Source organism: Grampus griseus, assembly GCF_964374135.1.
Source record: "Grampus griseus genome assembly, chromosome: 13".
Taxonomy (NCBI): Eukaryota; Metazoa; Chordata; class Mammalia; order Artiodactyla; family Delphinidae; genus Grampus; species Grampus griseus.
The window spans coordinates 35,212,648-35,228,910 of record NC_139007.1 but is presented as its reverse complement, the minus strand read 5'-3'; the positions used below and the strand labels follow the sequence as shown (position 1 = coordinate 35,228,910).

Below are 16,263 nucleotides of genomic sequence, written 5' to 3'. Positions count from 1 at the left end.
GAAGTGTTTTTATGATAATGTGGAAAGAATTTAATAGATTCCATTTCTAATGGCTTAGACATAGACAACTCAAAATGAATTATTACTCTGAATTGTCAATTTCTTACCTCCTTTTCCATTTTTTTAGATATTAAACAAAGGTTTATTTAGGCATTAAAGTTAAAACATATAGTAGTGCTCAATAAATGTTTATTTAAGGTATAAAAGATAAACTGTTCCAATCAGGACTATCAGCATGTATATTATATTTTATAACCTGGTAGTCTTTTCATTCTGCAGGTAAGTCAATGATAGTAGCCAACATTTGTTGCTGGGACAACACACACACACACGTGCACACAATACATAATAATACCCATACACAGCAGTTTTTCTCCAATTCTTATCAAACTTTAAAGTCTTAAGATTTGTGGCCTGAAAAATAATTTGTGATACCACACTTTGGAAAGTCTACTTTTGGAACCAATTAAATATCATAGATATTAGAAAACTAGATGATTTAAACCTCTTCTAACTTACAGTTCTGAAAGATGTAAAAGAAAAGGTCTGATTTTCATTCTTTTTAAAAAAAAATTAATTTATTTTTTATTTATTCATTTTTGGCTGCATTGGGTCTTCATTGCTGCGCATGGGCTTTCTCTAGTTGCGGTGAGCGGGGGCTACTCTTTGTTGTGGTGCACGGGCTTCTCATTGCGGTGGCTTCTCTTATTGCGGACCACAGGCTCTAGGCATGTGGGCTCAGTAGTTGCGGCTCGCGGGCTCTAGAGCGCAGGCTAAGTAGATGTGGCGCACGGGCCTAGTTGCTCCGAGGCATGTGGGATCTTCCCAGACCAGGGCTCGAACCCGTGTACCCTGCATTGGCAGGTGGATTCTTAACCACCTCGCCACCAGGGAATTCCTGATTTTCATTCTTGATAAGTTAGAATTTCATCTGTGTCCTTCTATTTATGAAAATATAGTTTAGTCATTCCATTATAAATGTACATGGTTCTTCTAAGAAAGTTGGAACACAGAAAATTAGAAGAAATAGAAAAACTATCACCTGCCAGCAATAAGCACTGTAAATAATTTGATGTATCTTTTTCCTACCTGTTTTAAAAACATAGTGTGAATATATATCTGTCTTATATATATGTAATTTAAAGTCAACTGTTTTATTTTTAAAGTAGTTCATAACCATTATAGAAAATTTTGAAAATGGAGACTATAGATACAAGAAAATGAAAATCCCATTAATTAATTACTATTTAGAGATAACACTATTAATATTTTGCTGTATTTTCTTAGTTTTTTAGGTATATAATTAGAAAAATATACACTATATACCTATACAATATATAATATACACTATGTACCTAATTTCAAAGAATAAAACATGAATTATTCACAGATTATAGACTAAAGTTATGAAAGAAAATCTTGTCAGTTTTTTTTTTTTTTTTTTTTGGCTACTTAGTGCCAGAAATACCTAGAGATTTGAGTAATTTAATAAAAAGCGTTAAGGGCTACCCTGGTGGCACAGTGGTTGAGAGTCCGCCTGCCGATGCAGGGGGCATGAACCCATGTCCCCTGCATCGGCAGGCGGACTCCCAACCACTGCGCCACCAGGGAAGCCTGACAATTCAAATTTTTAAAAAATCACCTTTAATATCAGTCTCTGAATATAATCACTTAACATTTTGGTTATTTTTCTAGAATTTTTCTCACATATATAAATTTCTATTTTTGAAAAACATTGTTCCTATTTTATAACTTTTGAATTTAGCAATATATCATTAAACATTGTTTCATTTATAGATCTAGTTTTTTAAATGGCTGTCTATTCTTCAGTCTATGGACCTCCCTTAATTGATATAGTCCTTTATTGCTACATTTTCCTGTTTGTGAATAATGCTGAATAAGGAAATCTTGTGCTTTATACACTTGCAGCCCAGTTTGATTATTTATAAATATAGGATAAATGTGATATATAGGATATATAGGATAAAAATATAGGATAAATTCTTAGAAGGGAAATTTTTAGATACAAAAGTATATAAATTTTTATAACCTTGAGACATTGTTCATTTAACCTTCAGAAAAATATCAGTATTCACCTCAGCCTATTTCTTTTATTCTATCAATACAGGATGTAATCATTTTTATTTTCATAGTTTCATATATGTATGGTGTGGTGTGGATTTCCTTTATTTTTTGCACATTATTCTACCATCATTTTCAAAAATTTGGTTTTAAATGTTCTTTATATATAGGGACATTAACTCGGCAAATATCTTTCCCAGTTTATCATTTGCCTTTTAATTATATTAAGTTAAACATACAGATTTCCCTGTAATTTAGATTATAAATTTAATTTATAAAAATTATATAATGAAAGTGCTAAATTAGGTTGCAAGTTTATTATCAGTACTTTCCTTATGTTTTTAAAATAAATTCTTCCGTACACCCAAGATTTTGTATATATATGTTTATCTACCTTTTTTTCTGTAACTTTTTTGTAGTTTCTGTTTTTACATACCAATTTTTAAGCCATCTGGACTTTATTTTGGTTTATGTTATAAGGCAGGGCTCTTTGATTATTTTTCTAAGCAGTTTATATTTAAACACCATTTAATAAATTATTATATTTTCCTTCATGATTCAGTTGGTATGAGTCTTTAAGATGTAGGAAACAATTATTCAAGTTCTTTAGTACTAAAAATGTCTGTTAGATTGCTGCTCTTGTAGAATAAAAAACACTTTGATTAGTAATACACTGTACGTCTCCCGTGTCAATAGTACAGTCATAGTTAGCAGTGCTGAAAAGATCTGTACTGTTTACTATTTAATTGGTCGAGAAGTGTAGCTGCGAATCCATTTAAACTGAGATGAAGAATGTGGGTAAGGAGTAGAAGCCAAGAGGGAGGAGATATGGGGATATATATGTATGTATAGCTGATTCACTTTGTTATAAAGCAGAAAGTAACACACAATTGTAAAGCAATTATAAAGAGGTTAAAAAAAAAAAAGTAGAAGCCAAGGAAGCTGAGGGGAAACTACATGGAGCTAAGCTTTACCTTCAGGTTGAAGAATCCACTTTTCAGCACTTAGTCTACATGGAGTCCTTGTTTTGAAAACTAAGTCTTAAGTTCTTTTATTGTTGGTTTTTTTTTTTGTGGTAGGCGGGCCTCTCACCGCTGTGGCCTCTCCCGTTGCGGAGCACAGGCTCCGGATGCGCAGGCCCAGCGGCCATGGCTCACGGGCCCAGCCGCTCCGCGGCATGTGGGATCCTCCCGGACCGGGGCACGAACCCGTGTCCCCTGCATCGGCAGGCAGACTCTCAACCACTGCGCCACCAGGGAAGCCCTTAAGTTCTTTTAAACCTTAACTTTCCTTTTACACTAGACCCAGTTATCAATAGGTATTGCATTTGCCATTCTAGACCTAGAGTGTGTGTGTGTGATTTTTTTTTTCCACTTTTTGGAAAATTCTATCATTTATATTTAGATTGTAAAATGTCTTTCTCTGTGTCCCTAGTATAATTTAAAAGAATCTTACTAAAGAGTCAAATGTGTTCCAGTTGTAGAAGCAAGAATCTGTATCAACAGTAACTTTAAAATATTTTTATGGTGGTGACAATATTTTATTTATCTACAAGGCTGTCTTAAATGTCTTACTCTTGTTTCATTATCTCTTAAGAATAATGAAAGTCAGACTTGATGATTTGTGTATAAAATAGAAATATTTCATTTTTATTAACTGTAATTTTACATTGTATATGTCAGGTGTCATAATACTCAACCAAAGACCAGTTATTTTTCTCATACATGCTTAAGCTTGATGAGCCATAATCTTAGCTAAGATCCACTGGTTATTCAAGTGTGGGCCCCAGTCATTGTAGTTTAGAGGAAGAGGAGTAAGGTTTCAGAGATTGTTTGTGAATATCAGTTTACAGAATAATTTCAATTTAGATATGAAAATTGGGGGATCATCTGATTTTTTTAAGCTTATTTTTCAAAATTTATTTATATGAAAGACATTAGATTGATCATTCTGTTATTGAAATACTGTGATATAATTTGTGTAAGAATCAGTGTCAAGGCTCTCTTCTCACCTTGTCCTGGTGAAGTGGAATACTTGTTTTTAAAGTTTGCCTCTGTAGGAAATTGAAAACAGCTTGCCTTTTATTCCTTTTCATTTTTGGTCACCTTTGTTAATTTTTTAGGCAAAGGGAAATATGCAGAAAGTAATGTTTCAGTTTATAGACATATTCAGGTCTTTAGATATTCTCTTTCCCTAAGTAGGAATTGCTCATGTGTTAGTGTTTTGTTAGCAAGATGCAGGCATCCTTTTTTTTTTTTTTTTTTGATGCAGGCATCCTTTTAACATTCACTTGGATTTCTAAAGTAAGCTTAGGCATTTCATCAATAAAGTGTTTAATAGCAACCAAACTACTTCCCAGCTAGAAAAGAAAAATGCTGGGAAGAGATCTGTTTATATTGGATTGTTTTTTTTTCCCCTGTGAATGTAAACATATCATCTGTGATTTCAGACAGAAAATCCTGGTGCATTATTCGACAGGTTTTTTTAGTGTGTGTGGTAAAACATACTTAATATTAAACACTTTAATCATTTTTAAGTGTACAGTTCTGTGTACATCACATATTTGTGCAGCCATCACCACCATTCATCTCCTGAGCTTTTTATCTTTCTCAGTTGAAATTGTACCTATTAAACACTAACTTTCCATTTCCCCTACCCTCAGCCTCTGGCAACCACCGTTCTACTTTCTGTCTCTATGAATTTTATAATTTTTTAATTAGATTTATTTATTTATTTTTGGCTGTGTTGGGTCTTCGTTGCTGCTCATGGGCTTTCTCTAGTTGGCATTGAGCGGGGGCTACTCTTCGTTGTGGTGCACGTGCTTCTCATTGTGGTGGCTTCTCTTGCTGTGGAGCACGCGCTCTAGGCACACGGGTCTTAGGCTCACGGGCTTCAGTAGTTGTGGCACGTGGGCCCAGTAGTTGTGGCTCGCGGGCTCTAGAACACAGGCTCAGTAGTCTCAGTAGTTGTGGCTCACGGGCTTAGTTGCTCCACGGCATGTGGGATCCTCCCAGACCAGGGCTCGAACCCAGGTCCCCTGCATTGGCAGGTGGATTCTTAACCACCTCGCCACCAGGGAAGTCCCTCTATGAATTTGATTACTTTAGGTCCCTTATGTAAGTGGAATCATACATTATTTGCCTTTTTGTGACTGGCTTATTTCACCTAGCATAATGTCCTCGAGATTCATCCATATTGTAGCATATGTCCTTTTAAAGGCTGAATAGTATTCCATTGTATGTGTTTACCACAGTTTTCTTATTCTTTCATCCATGGACAGTTATTTGGGTTGAGTCCACTATTTGGCTATTGTGAGTAATGCTGCTATGAACATGGATGTACAAATATCTGTTTGAGTCTCTACTTTCTATTCTTTTGGATATTTACTGTAATTCTATGGTTAGTTTTTTGAGAAACTGTGATAATGTTTTCCACAGTGGCTGCACAATTTTACATTTCCACCAGCAATTGCATAAGGGTTTCAATTTCTGCATGTCCTTTCCAATACTTGTTATTTTCTAGTGATCTTTTTTTTTTAATAGTTATCTTAATGCCTATGAGGTGGTTATCTCAATGAGCTTTTGATTTGCATTTCCCTAATGACAAGTGATGTTGATTGAGCATCTTTTCGAATGCTTATAAGCCATCTGTGTATCTTCTTTGGAGAAATGTCTATTTGAGTCCTGTCCCTATTTTTTAAATTTTAAAAATTGTCCCTATTTTTTGTTGTTGTTAAGTTGTAGGAGATCTATATATTTTCTTGATATTAATTCCTTGTCATATTTATGATTTCAAAATATTTTCTCCTGTGGCTCACATTTTCACTCAGTTCATGGTGTCCTTTGGCACACAAGTTTTTAATTTTGATGATGTCTAATTCATTTTTCTTTTGTTGCCTGTCCCTTTGGTGTCATATCCAAGAAATCATTACCAAATCCAGTGTCATGAAGTTTTTCCCCTGTATTTTCTTCTAAGAATTTTATAGTTTTAGCTCTTCATTTAGGCCTTTGATTCATTTTGAGTTAACTTTTTGTATATGGCATTAGGTGAGGGTCCAGCTTCATTTTTTTGTAGTGGATATCCAGTTTTCTCAACACAGTTTGTTGAAAAGACTGTCCTTTTTCCATTGGAGATTCTTAGCACTCTTGTCAAAAACCATTTGGCCATATATTTAAGGGTTTATTTTGAGGTTCTCTATTCCATTGGTCTATGTATCTGTCTTTATGCCAGTGCCACAGTTTTGATGACTGCAGTTTTGTAGTTTAAGTTTGGAAATTAGGAACTGTGAGACTTCTGAGTTTGTTCACCTTCCTGTGGTCTCACTATGTTAGGGGACATTTGAAAAGAATACAACCAATGTGTAAATCTCTGGAAAGAGAAGTGTAAAGAATTTTCTAGTTTTCCCACCGTGTAAAACAATACAAAACAAAAACGCTTTGACTCTAGATATTTTTCACAGACAGGGAAATCATTTGGATAACATGTAAGAGCCTCTGTTGCTTGAATTAATCAAGTAAGCCATTTATTTATTCAGCAAATATTTAATGAACATCTACTAGATACTAGTCATTTTGCTAATTCGAAATATACCCGTTACCAAGATTTTCCTTGCATGATTACGACTTACTAAGATATGAACTCTTAGTTCCAGGGTCCCACATGGTGGATTTGCTAATATCATGGGTGGAAGTGGATTGCAGAACTTTACAATTGCTGCTGTGCCATATACTCTAAATCTTCTACCGACTTCAAGCACATGGTATGTTAAATTGGTTTATTTAGATGCATTGCAAATTGTTCTGATTAATTTTGAATGATCAAAGGTCCAACTACTGTATTGCTGCATTGAGAGGAAAATCTCAACAGTGATCTCTATTCAACATTTTGTAATCACTGATAAATAAGTAGCTACATAGTTTCTTGCCTTCCCCTTTTTTGGTAGGGAAAATGTTTGAGGAAACTACCTACCTGTACTCTAATTGAATATGTGTAGTTCAAGTATCACTAAAGTTACACTGTCATAAGTATCACTGAGTTACACCATCATTTCAAACTAAATTGCCCTATTGCTTATTTATTTTAGGCTGAAGGGAACTTATTTTCTTCTACTACATTTGCATGCTAAAGGAAACTGCAATGCAGCAGGGTTTTGTTTTTTTTTTTTCCTTTGTAAATACTACTTCAGGGTTTTCCAATTTGATTGCAAATTTAAGAGGGTGGTTTTACGTTAATTTTGAGTAGTGTTTTCACTGCTAGACAAAACAATAAAAAATTTCAGAGATTTCTTAGTTAATAGTGGTATGTTTTTCTTTTAAAGCATCAACATGCTCAAGTTACCTGAATACCCAAGTAAAGAAATACTCAAGGACAGGCTTCTTGTGGCACTACATTGTGGCAGCTATGGTTACACAATGGCATAATGAAGTCTGGAAAATTCATCTGACTGCTGATGTGCAGTGCAGAGTCGCAGAAGTAATTTAGGAAACCGTCAACAGAAAAGCAGCCTAAATGCAGCCCACAGGCAGGGCTGATATTTAAAATTCATAAAGGATCAGGTTTTCTTTCTTCCCCGTCTCTTTTCCCTTTTATGTTTTCTCAGTTTGTGATACAATTAGAACATATAAATCACAGTAGTCTTCATTTAAAAAATGCTAATTGAAAATAGTAGAAACTCCTTTTTCATATTTCTTTAATATTATCCAAGAGTGTGTTAGGGCAGAATCTTATTCTACATTCCATGTCTGCTATGTAACTGTTCTGTTAAAAAGGTGTTGTCTCCTTTATTTTTCTATATAGTAAATTAATTAGGACATCCAGCTTGGTATGTCCTATTGCATGTAAAGTGCCGTTTATATTTTGGAAAACTGTTGTATAGAATGGATTAATTTACATTGTGTATAAAGCCACAAATATGTATTTTCCCATATTGAATCGATATTGCAGTGATGTTTTCTAGCCTTTCAGTATTTTAATATGTAAAGTTTAGACTGATGTGACTAATAAACAGCTGATGCAGTGACATCTAATTTATATATTAAAGCTTATGCTATATTGTATGAATTATTTGCATCTTTCAGTGGTCAGTTTTTCACATACATATGTTGTCTCAAAGTTTTTCTTATGCCTTATTTTAATTTATATTTTAGATAAAATTAAAATACGATATTTTACTGGGTTTCTTTTTGTTACTGTTGTTTTATCTGTGAGCTCTAATGATACATTTGAAAACGTAATCTGATGTGCAGATTACAGTTTAAGTTTGTAATTTAATTTTTCCGTAAACTTTCTTTTTATTATTAGAATGTTGAGTTCAAGTGATGTATATGTAATACAAAGCAGTGGGTTTAATTTTAGGGTGTCTTTTTTTTTTTTTTTTTTTGGCGGTGCACGGGCCTCTCACTGCCATGGCCTCTCATTGCCGTGGCCTCTCCCGCTGCGGAGCACAGGCTCCAGACGCGCAGGCCCAGGGCTATGGCTCACGGGCCCAGCCGCTCCGCGGCATGTGGGATCTTCCTGGACTGGGGCACGAACCCGTGTCCCCTGCATCAGCAGGCGGACTCTCAACCACTGCACCACCAGGGAAGCCTCTAGGGTGTCTTGGAAAAGACACAGTTGAGTAGTTACAGCATACCTTTTAGGGGAAGTAGGAACACTCAGACATTTAAAAATACTAACAGGGGAATTTGTAATGTTTAGGACCTTGCCTTTGGAAACTAAAAATAGATTATCCAGTGGCATCATTATTGGTAAAATGACTCTTATATGCATATTTTCTCATATGAGCAGCCACTGTGTTTGTCACTGACAAATGTAGACAATGTATATATGTCAATATAGGCAAATATGTATTGTATATACATGTATTTAGGCATATATGTTGAAAGCTTTGCTAAGTCATAAAACTTCTTTAATACATGTTTTTTGGTCTTCTTTTGTTATTGTGGGTTTTTTTTTTAATATTAAGAAAACATCTCTCAACAGATTACATTAAAAACAGAAATCTTTTTAAATTATTATTAGCCCTAAAATTAGGATTCAGATGCATTATTTACAACAAATGAAGCTAATAATTTTTAAAATGTTGGTTTTTGAAATTTAATTGTACAAGAGGTTATTGCCTTCTAACTTCAGCTAGGTAACTGATTTATTTAATATTACATTGCTTATAATTTTAGTATTTACAAACATTTATTTCTGTTTATAATCATACATTGGCTTTGTCAGATTGGTTCTTTTGCAGGTATTTATGGAGAGGAGATAATAAAACATTAAAAATCTCATGGTTTTATATCCATGAATTTGAATATTTTTTTATATAGAGCTAGCAATTTTAGGGTTTATTCTTTTATATTATCTTTAGTTTCTAAACAATAAGAATTTAGCTAATATAAAAAGATTTTATATGGATTAAAAATCCTATTTAAACTAGAGGCAGCAAGTCTTTTTAATTCTATTCCCACAATTTCTTCTGTAAGTAGATGGATATGTTGAAGGCAAATATAAAAAAATGATTAGAGATTTTCTTCTCCTTTGGGTAAAAGAAGATTACACTAACAGGAAAATAACTGTGGTAGTTTCATATAAGGAAGAAAACGTGGTAGTTTCATATAAGGAAGAAAACAGAAATACAGCACTTTACAGGAATGAAACTAGAAGGCAAGGGAGCATATTGTAGGAAACTGATTAACGAAAACACCTGGGCAAGAGTAGATTAAGTTATTCAAATAGTTTGTGGGGATAGTGACCACGTAGTTAATAAAACCCATCTTCTAATTCATCCAAAAACGTAATGTAATCTATTGAAATCCTAGTTTTACAACAAGATGCTAAACACAGCCGGTTGTGGTGACATCTTTGTTGGCTTTGGTGGGGCAATGATAGCTTTAAACATAGGTCACACGTTGGAGGCTTAACAGATGAGTCCCACTCACACATGTGTTTTGTTTGTTACACCAATTCTAAATTTTTCGTGAGTTGTCAACATTTTAAAAATCTGGAGATTTCATGCAGAAGTCCAGATTTTTGGCTTTTGTGAGAAATCTGACAGTTTAACATTGGGCAGAGATTCCTAGAAGGCATTATTAGTAGGCTGGAATTGAGTAGAAGCTGCTTCTTGCAATGACTGAACATGCTCTCCAGTTTGCCATTTTCTTACCCCAGCCTGCTTCACTAATTTATTTTCCTGGCTGTTGACAGCATCGGAGTTTGCTTTAAAAAAAAAATCTGTGTTGATTAGAAATGCTCCCCCGGAGTGTAAAGTGATACAAATTCTTTGGAAGGCGATTTGGCAAGATCACATTTTTTAAATGTACACCATAGTCTTTGAATCAACAATTCTACTTATAAGAATTCATCTGTGGAGATACTTATTCCCATACATAACATATTTGTACAAGAACGTTCACTAAAGACTTGTTACAGAGAAAAACAGAAATAATTTAAATATCGTTAAGGGGTTGCTAATTGTGTTATGTAAATACAATAGGAAGTATGTACAGAGAATGCAGTGGATGTATACATACTGATTCGTAAATGTTTCTAAGGTACATTAAGTGAAATAAGGTGTATAGAAGTGTTATTAGTGTGTAAATACAGTATACATAGGGTTATATGCAAGAAAAGTTTGTGGCCCAGAGACTTGCAATATCTGGGAAAACGTAAGATGGGATTAAGACTTTTTCACTATATAACCTTTTTTTCCTGTTTGTCTAAATCACAACCCTGTGTTATTTTCTATATGATATATATAAAATGTCCAGAATACTAAATCAAGAGAAGACTCAGTAATAGGTTTTATTGAATCTATAAAATGCAATAGCAATAGTGATAAGTAATGTTTTCATAATCACAAAACTTATTTTATAATATGATTAATTTAAAATGAGTATCCTAATTAAACTCTTGGTAACATAGTCAAAGAAAGGAATGCTCCTTTGCCCACAAAGCTCTGTTTCCATATTGCCTGATAATTAGCACTGTTTATAGCTCTCTCAAATTCTATTAATTATTTATTTGAATTTACACTTCCCCCCAATTTTCCTTTTTTTTTTTTTTTTTTGCGGTACGCGGACCTCTCACTGTTGTGGCCTCTCCCGTTGCGGAGCAGGCCCAGCGGCCATGGCTCACGGGCCCAGCCGCTCCGCGGCATGTGGGATCCTCCCGGACTGGGACACGAACCCGTGTCCCCTGCATCAGCAGACAGACTCTCAACCACTGCGCCACCAGGGAAGACCTTCCTTTTTTAAAAATAACAAAAAGTGGTACTTATTTAACATGGGAAAATCTGGAAATCATGGATTCATGTACTGACTTGAAAAAAGCAATAAATTACACTACCCAACAATTGTATTTCCTTCTAATCTTTCTCAATGCATTTTTTCAATAGTTGTGTTCATAAAGACATAGCATTTAGTATCTTCTTTATTCAGCATTATATGTTAAACATATGTTATTAACAGCTTATTTGTAAACTTTTTAAAAAAGGATGACATGATATTCTGTTATACAGGTGTTTCATAATTTACTTGATCATAGCTCTAAAATTTTTAACACTTAGATTTATATATATATATATATATATATATATATTTTTTTTTTTTTTTTTTTTTGCGGTATGTGGGCCTCTCACTGTTGTGGCCTCTCCCGTTGCGGAGCACAGGCTCCGGACGCGCAGGCTCAGCGGCCATGGCTCACGGGCCCAGCCGCTCCGTGGCATGTGGGATCTTCCTGAACCGGGGCACGAACCCGTGTCCCCTGCATCGGCAGGTGGACTCTCAACCACTGCGCCACCAGGGAAGCCCTCTAATATTTTTTGCTTTTATAAAAGGTGGCCTCTTTCAACACTATAGTCTCAGAGTAGTAACATTTTCTGGGTTATTTGTTGAAATGTTCATCACTTGCTCCATAGTTGTGGAATTACTGTTTGAAGGCTTAGGAAGGGGCTGTTGGAACATAGAACGCTTAAGCAGGACTGATAGGATTGTTCCAACAGCATGATTAGGGCTATGTACCCTCCCAGAATGTAAAAGGGTTAGAAGGAGGTAGAAAGCTGTGACAAAGGTAAATTAGTTTTAATAATTGCTTACTTCCAGTCTTCCTCCCAAGAATAGGGAAGGAAACTCATCTTCTATGTGACACAAGCCCCAGTCTCAGGACCCAGAACTCAAGCATTTAATGTTACATAGTTCATCTACATCAAGGGTCACTTACGTGCTTATGGATTAAACTAAAAACTTAGCCTCCATTTATAAAGTTTCCCCCAAATGGACTTACAGTCTTTTGGAGTGCAACCTTTTTGTCAGCTGGAGAAAGTGTAATAGCTGTCTTTATGAGTGGGCATTTAGCTAATATTAAAATTTTGGTTATTTTCACCACAATTTAGGCATATCTATGTATATCTATAGTCACAGTTGTTTTTTTGTGTGAGATATGTTCCCCCGTTTCCTACGTATTTCACAGTTGTTAGGCAACAAACTTACTTTTAAGGTTAACAATAGTAACAGAAATCCCAATTTTATAGTTTGGTCTAAGATATTTTAATGTGGACAAGATTTCTGTTAGAATGTCCTTTGTGAAATTCTTAGGTCTTGGATTATGGTTACTTGTCTATTGGTCCGGTGCAAATTGGCACAAATTAATTTAAAATCAGTCCTTTCATTTTAAAGATGAGAAAATTTGAGACCGGAGAGGCGATGACTTCCTTAACCAAGGAAGGATTTAGAACCTAGATTTTCTGATTTTTAGTCCACTAGGTTTTCTTTTACTCCATGCTGTCTCTTTATGACATAACCGCATTTATAAAAAGACTTTTAGAAAAACACCTGCAGCCTCCTACATGGAAGACAAACCTGTTGGGAAACTGTAACTTACTAAGCTGATAGTTAAGAGTGATTACTTGGACTGTATTTCTTTTCTCCCGCTGTGCCACAGTAAGCTAGGGTGGGTATTTTACCATCTCGGGATGAAAAGGAACAGATGTCAGACTGTAGATCATGGGTCGTCATTAACTTTTATTATCTTTATAAAAATGTTCAATTTCAAGCCTACTTGGTGCTTGGAAAGACACTGTGCCTCTAATGTTGCAAAACCATTAAAACCATAAACAGAATATAATGACTATAATGGTAGACTTGTGTGAGTGCATCGAGGGGATGCACTCCCCCTTGATGCTGAGTGAAATGGAGGGGAAGTAGTCCTAGGTGGGTGCTGGTTATACAGTTAGTGTAGAAAACTTTAAATCAATTCAGCAAATTCCCTTTAATGCCTTCTATGTATTCAATACTGGTTTAGGGACTGTGACCAGGCCCTGCCCTCAAAGAAAATAAAATTCAGTTGGGCAGATGGAAGGCCTACTTGACCAGGTTTTAAAACTGCTGTGTAGCATATGATTAAGTGTAAAAACCAGCTACAGAAAAGTATTGGTGCAGGGGAAGAAGGGTTTACTGTAGACTGAGTGTCCAAGGCAGCTTTAAGCATCTGGCCTAATTGAATTATTAAATTGCCCTCTAGATTTGGAGACAAAGAAATTGATTAGCCTGTTGATTGAGCAACTAACTGAAAAGCTTAAACATGATAAACTTAGAAAAAAAACCTAATGTGTGCTAGTCATTGAGTTCTAAAATATTTCATTAGTGTATTATTAGCTTGCTCAGTTCTATGTTCTAGTTATTCCTTGAGAATTCTGATCTGGTGGCTTTCATGATTTGGAGGCTGTTGTGTCCACAAGGCTCTACATTTTTCTGAGAAGAGTGGCCATATCTGATTCTTTTTGATAAGCTTATTGAAAAAGTGGGGAAGAGTGCTTGAAGTGATGTCTATACAGTATTCAAGTAAAATTAATATTCTCAGTCAAATTCTAAAGTAGTATGAAGGTTCCTCAGAAAATTAGAAATAGAACCAGCATGTGATCCAGCAATTCCACTTCTGGATATTTATCTGAAGAAAATGAAAACATTCGAAAAGAAATCTGTGCCCCCATGTTCATTGCAGCATTATTTACAATAGCCAAGATATGGAAGCAATCTAAGTGTCCATAGATGGATAAATCGATAAGGAAAATGTGGTACATATATACAGTGGAATATTCTTCAGCCATAAAAACAAATGAGGTCTTGCCATTTGTGACAACATGGATGGACCTTGAGGGCATTATGCTAAGTGAAGTAAGTCAGAAAGATGAACACCATATGATCTCAATTATATGTGGAGTCTTGAAAAACAAAAAAACAAGTTCTCAGAATAGATTGGTGGTTGCAAGAGGCAGGAGGGTGGAGGGTGGGCAAAATGGTTGAAGAGGGTCAAAAGGTATAAACTTCTAAAGTAAATAAGTCATGGGGATGTAAAGTACATCATGGTGACTATAGTTCATAATATTGTATTGCTTATTTTAAAGTTGCTAAAAGAACTGATCTTAAAAGTTATTGCAAGAAAAATATTTGTATGGTGACAGATGTTAACTAGACTTACTGTGGTGATCATTTTGCAATATATACAAATATTGAATCAATATGTTTTACATCTGAAACAATGTTATATGTCAATTATATCTCAATTTTTAAAAAGATATCTCTGGATTGGAAAAATAAGAATTAAAAAACAAGATGAAACTTAAACAGCTAAATTTTAAAGTTTTATATCTTGATTCCAAAAAAAAGTTGAAAAATATAGGGAACATGTGGCTTGAGAGTAATTAATGAGGGAGAAACTACCCTGAGGATTTTCGGGGACCACTAAGTAGCTTCATAAAAGCCAACAATGTGACACGAATGAATGCTAAATAGTCAGCGAAGTATCTAGCTGCATTAATAACCCTCTTTGTTTCTTGCCAAAGAGAGATAGTAGTCATACTGTTTTTTTCTTCTCAGGCTACGTATGGAGTATATATCCAGGTAGAGCAGGGTTTCTCAACCTTGGTACTATTGACATTTTTGACTGGATAATTCTTTGTTATAGGGGCTGTCTTGGGCACCATAGGATGTTTAGCAGCATCCCTGGCCTCTACCCACTAGACGTCAGTAGTATCTGCCCCCGAGTCATGACAATCAAAAATGCCTGCACACATTGCCAACTGTCCCCTGGGAGACAAAACTGCCTCTAGTTGAGAGCCACTGCGTTACAGTTGTCTCTGCAAACAGCTACTCTCACAAGGGACACTTTGATGTCGTGGCATCTGACTCTTAAGGTTGGCTCCTTTAGAGTTGGGCTGCTTTTGATTCTGCCAGGCATCTGGGTGCACCACCAGCCCAGAACTGTTCTAAACCCTATTCCTATCCTGACGTTTCTTTGGTACCACTCCAGTGATGTGCATTTGGGCTAGAAACCCAAATGAAGGTCTGTTCTGTGGTTATGAATTCTTAGGAGAGACTTTTTTCCTCCTCTCCTAGCACTAGGGATTGAGAAATTAGTCTTTCTTATTAATCTCTGACGTAGGGGGCAGTGGATCTCTGGGTCACTGAGGTCTCCCACTCCCCACCTTGCTCAGGCCCTGCACTTTGACCTGTGTCTCCATCCCCACAACCCTATGAAATCAGAGAGCCAGGTCCTCAGGATCAGTGAATATTGTCAGACTTCACCGTTCAGCTTGCCTCTCTAGGCCCACATTTTCTTGTAATTGTAGGCACCTCAGTATTCCTTCCTTTTCTTTTTTAAATTAAAAAAAAATTATTTTTGGCTGTGTTGGGTCTTCGTTGCCACGCGCGGGCTTTCTCTAGTTGTGGCAAGTGGGGGCTACTCTTTGTTGCAGTGCACGCAACATTGCACTGCAACATTGCACCGCATCATTGTGGTGGCTTCTCTTGTTGCGGAGCACGGGCTCCAGGTGTGCGGGCTTCAGTAGTTGTGGCACATGGGCTCAGTAGTTGTGGCTCGCGGGCTTAGTTGCTCCGTGGCATGTGGGATCTTCCCGGACCAGGGCTTGAACCCATGTCCCCTGCATTGGCAGGCGGATTCTTAACCACTGAGCCACCAGGGAAGCCCCTCCTTACTTTCTTGCCAGCTTGTTAGCATGTTTTTAAAAGTGTTTTCCTTTTAATTTTATGCATCAATTTTAGGTGTTTTTCAGTGAGAGGATCAGTTAGACTGACTATCTAGGCTGTGCTATGGCCTGATGTGGAAATACTCATTATTGTTTTTAGAAAAATTAATGAAATTTCTCAGAATTCAGAAGTCTTCCCAAATTCATCA

At 35.8% G+C, this 16,263-nt stretch overlaps 1 protein-coding gene across 2 annotated transcripts in view; it reads left to right on the top strand.

The window, feature by feature from the left end:
* HACE1 (HECT domain and ankyrin repeat containing E3 ubiquitin protein ligase 1) overlaps nt 1-8,866 on the top strand; it is a 94,715-nt gene extending 85,849 nt beyond the window's left edge. For both annotated transcript variants that reach the window (XM_082668883.1, XM_082668884.1), the window contains 2 exons: nt 6,728-6,841; nt 7,400-8,866. In XM_082668883.1, the coding sequence (XP_082525009.1) occupies nt 6,728-6,841; nt 7,400-7,502 (217 nt within the window). In that variant the 3' untranslated portion in view covers nt 7,503-8,866. The remainder of the gene's footprint in view (nt 1-6,727; nt 6,842-7,399) is intronic.
* Nucleotides 8,867-16,263: the final 7,397 nt, after the last annotated feature.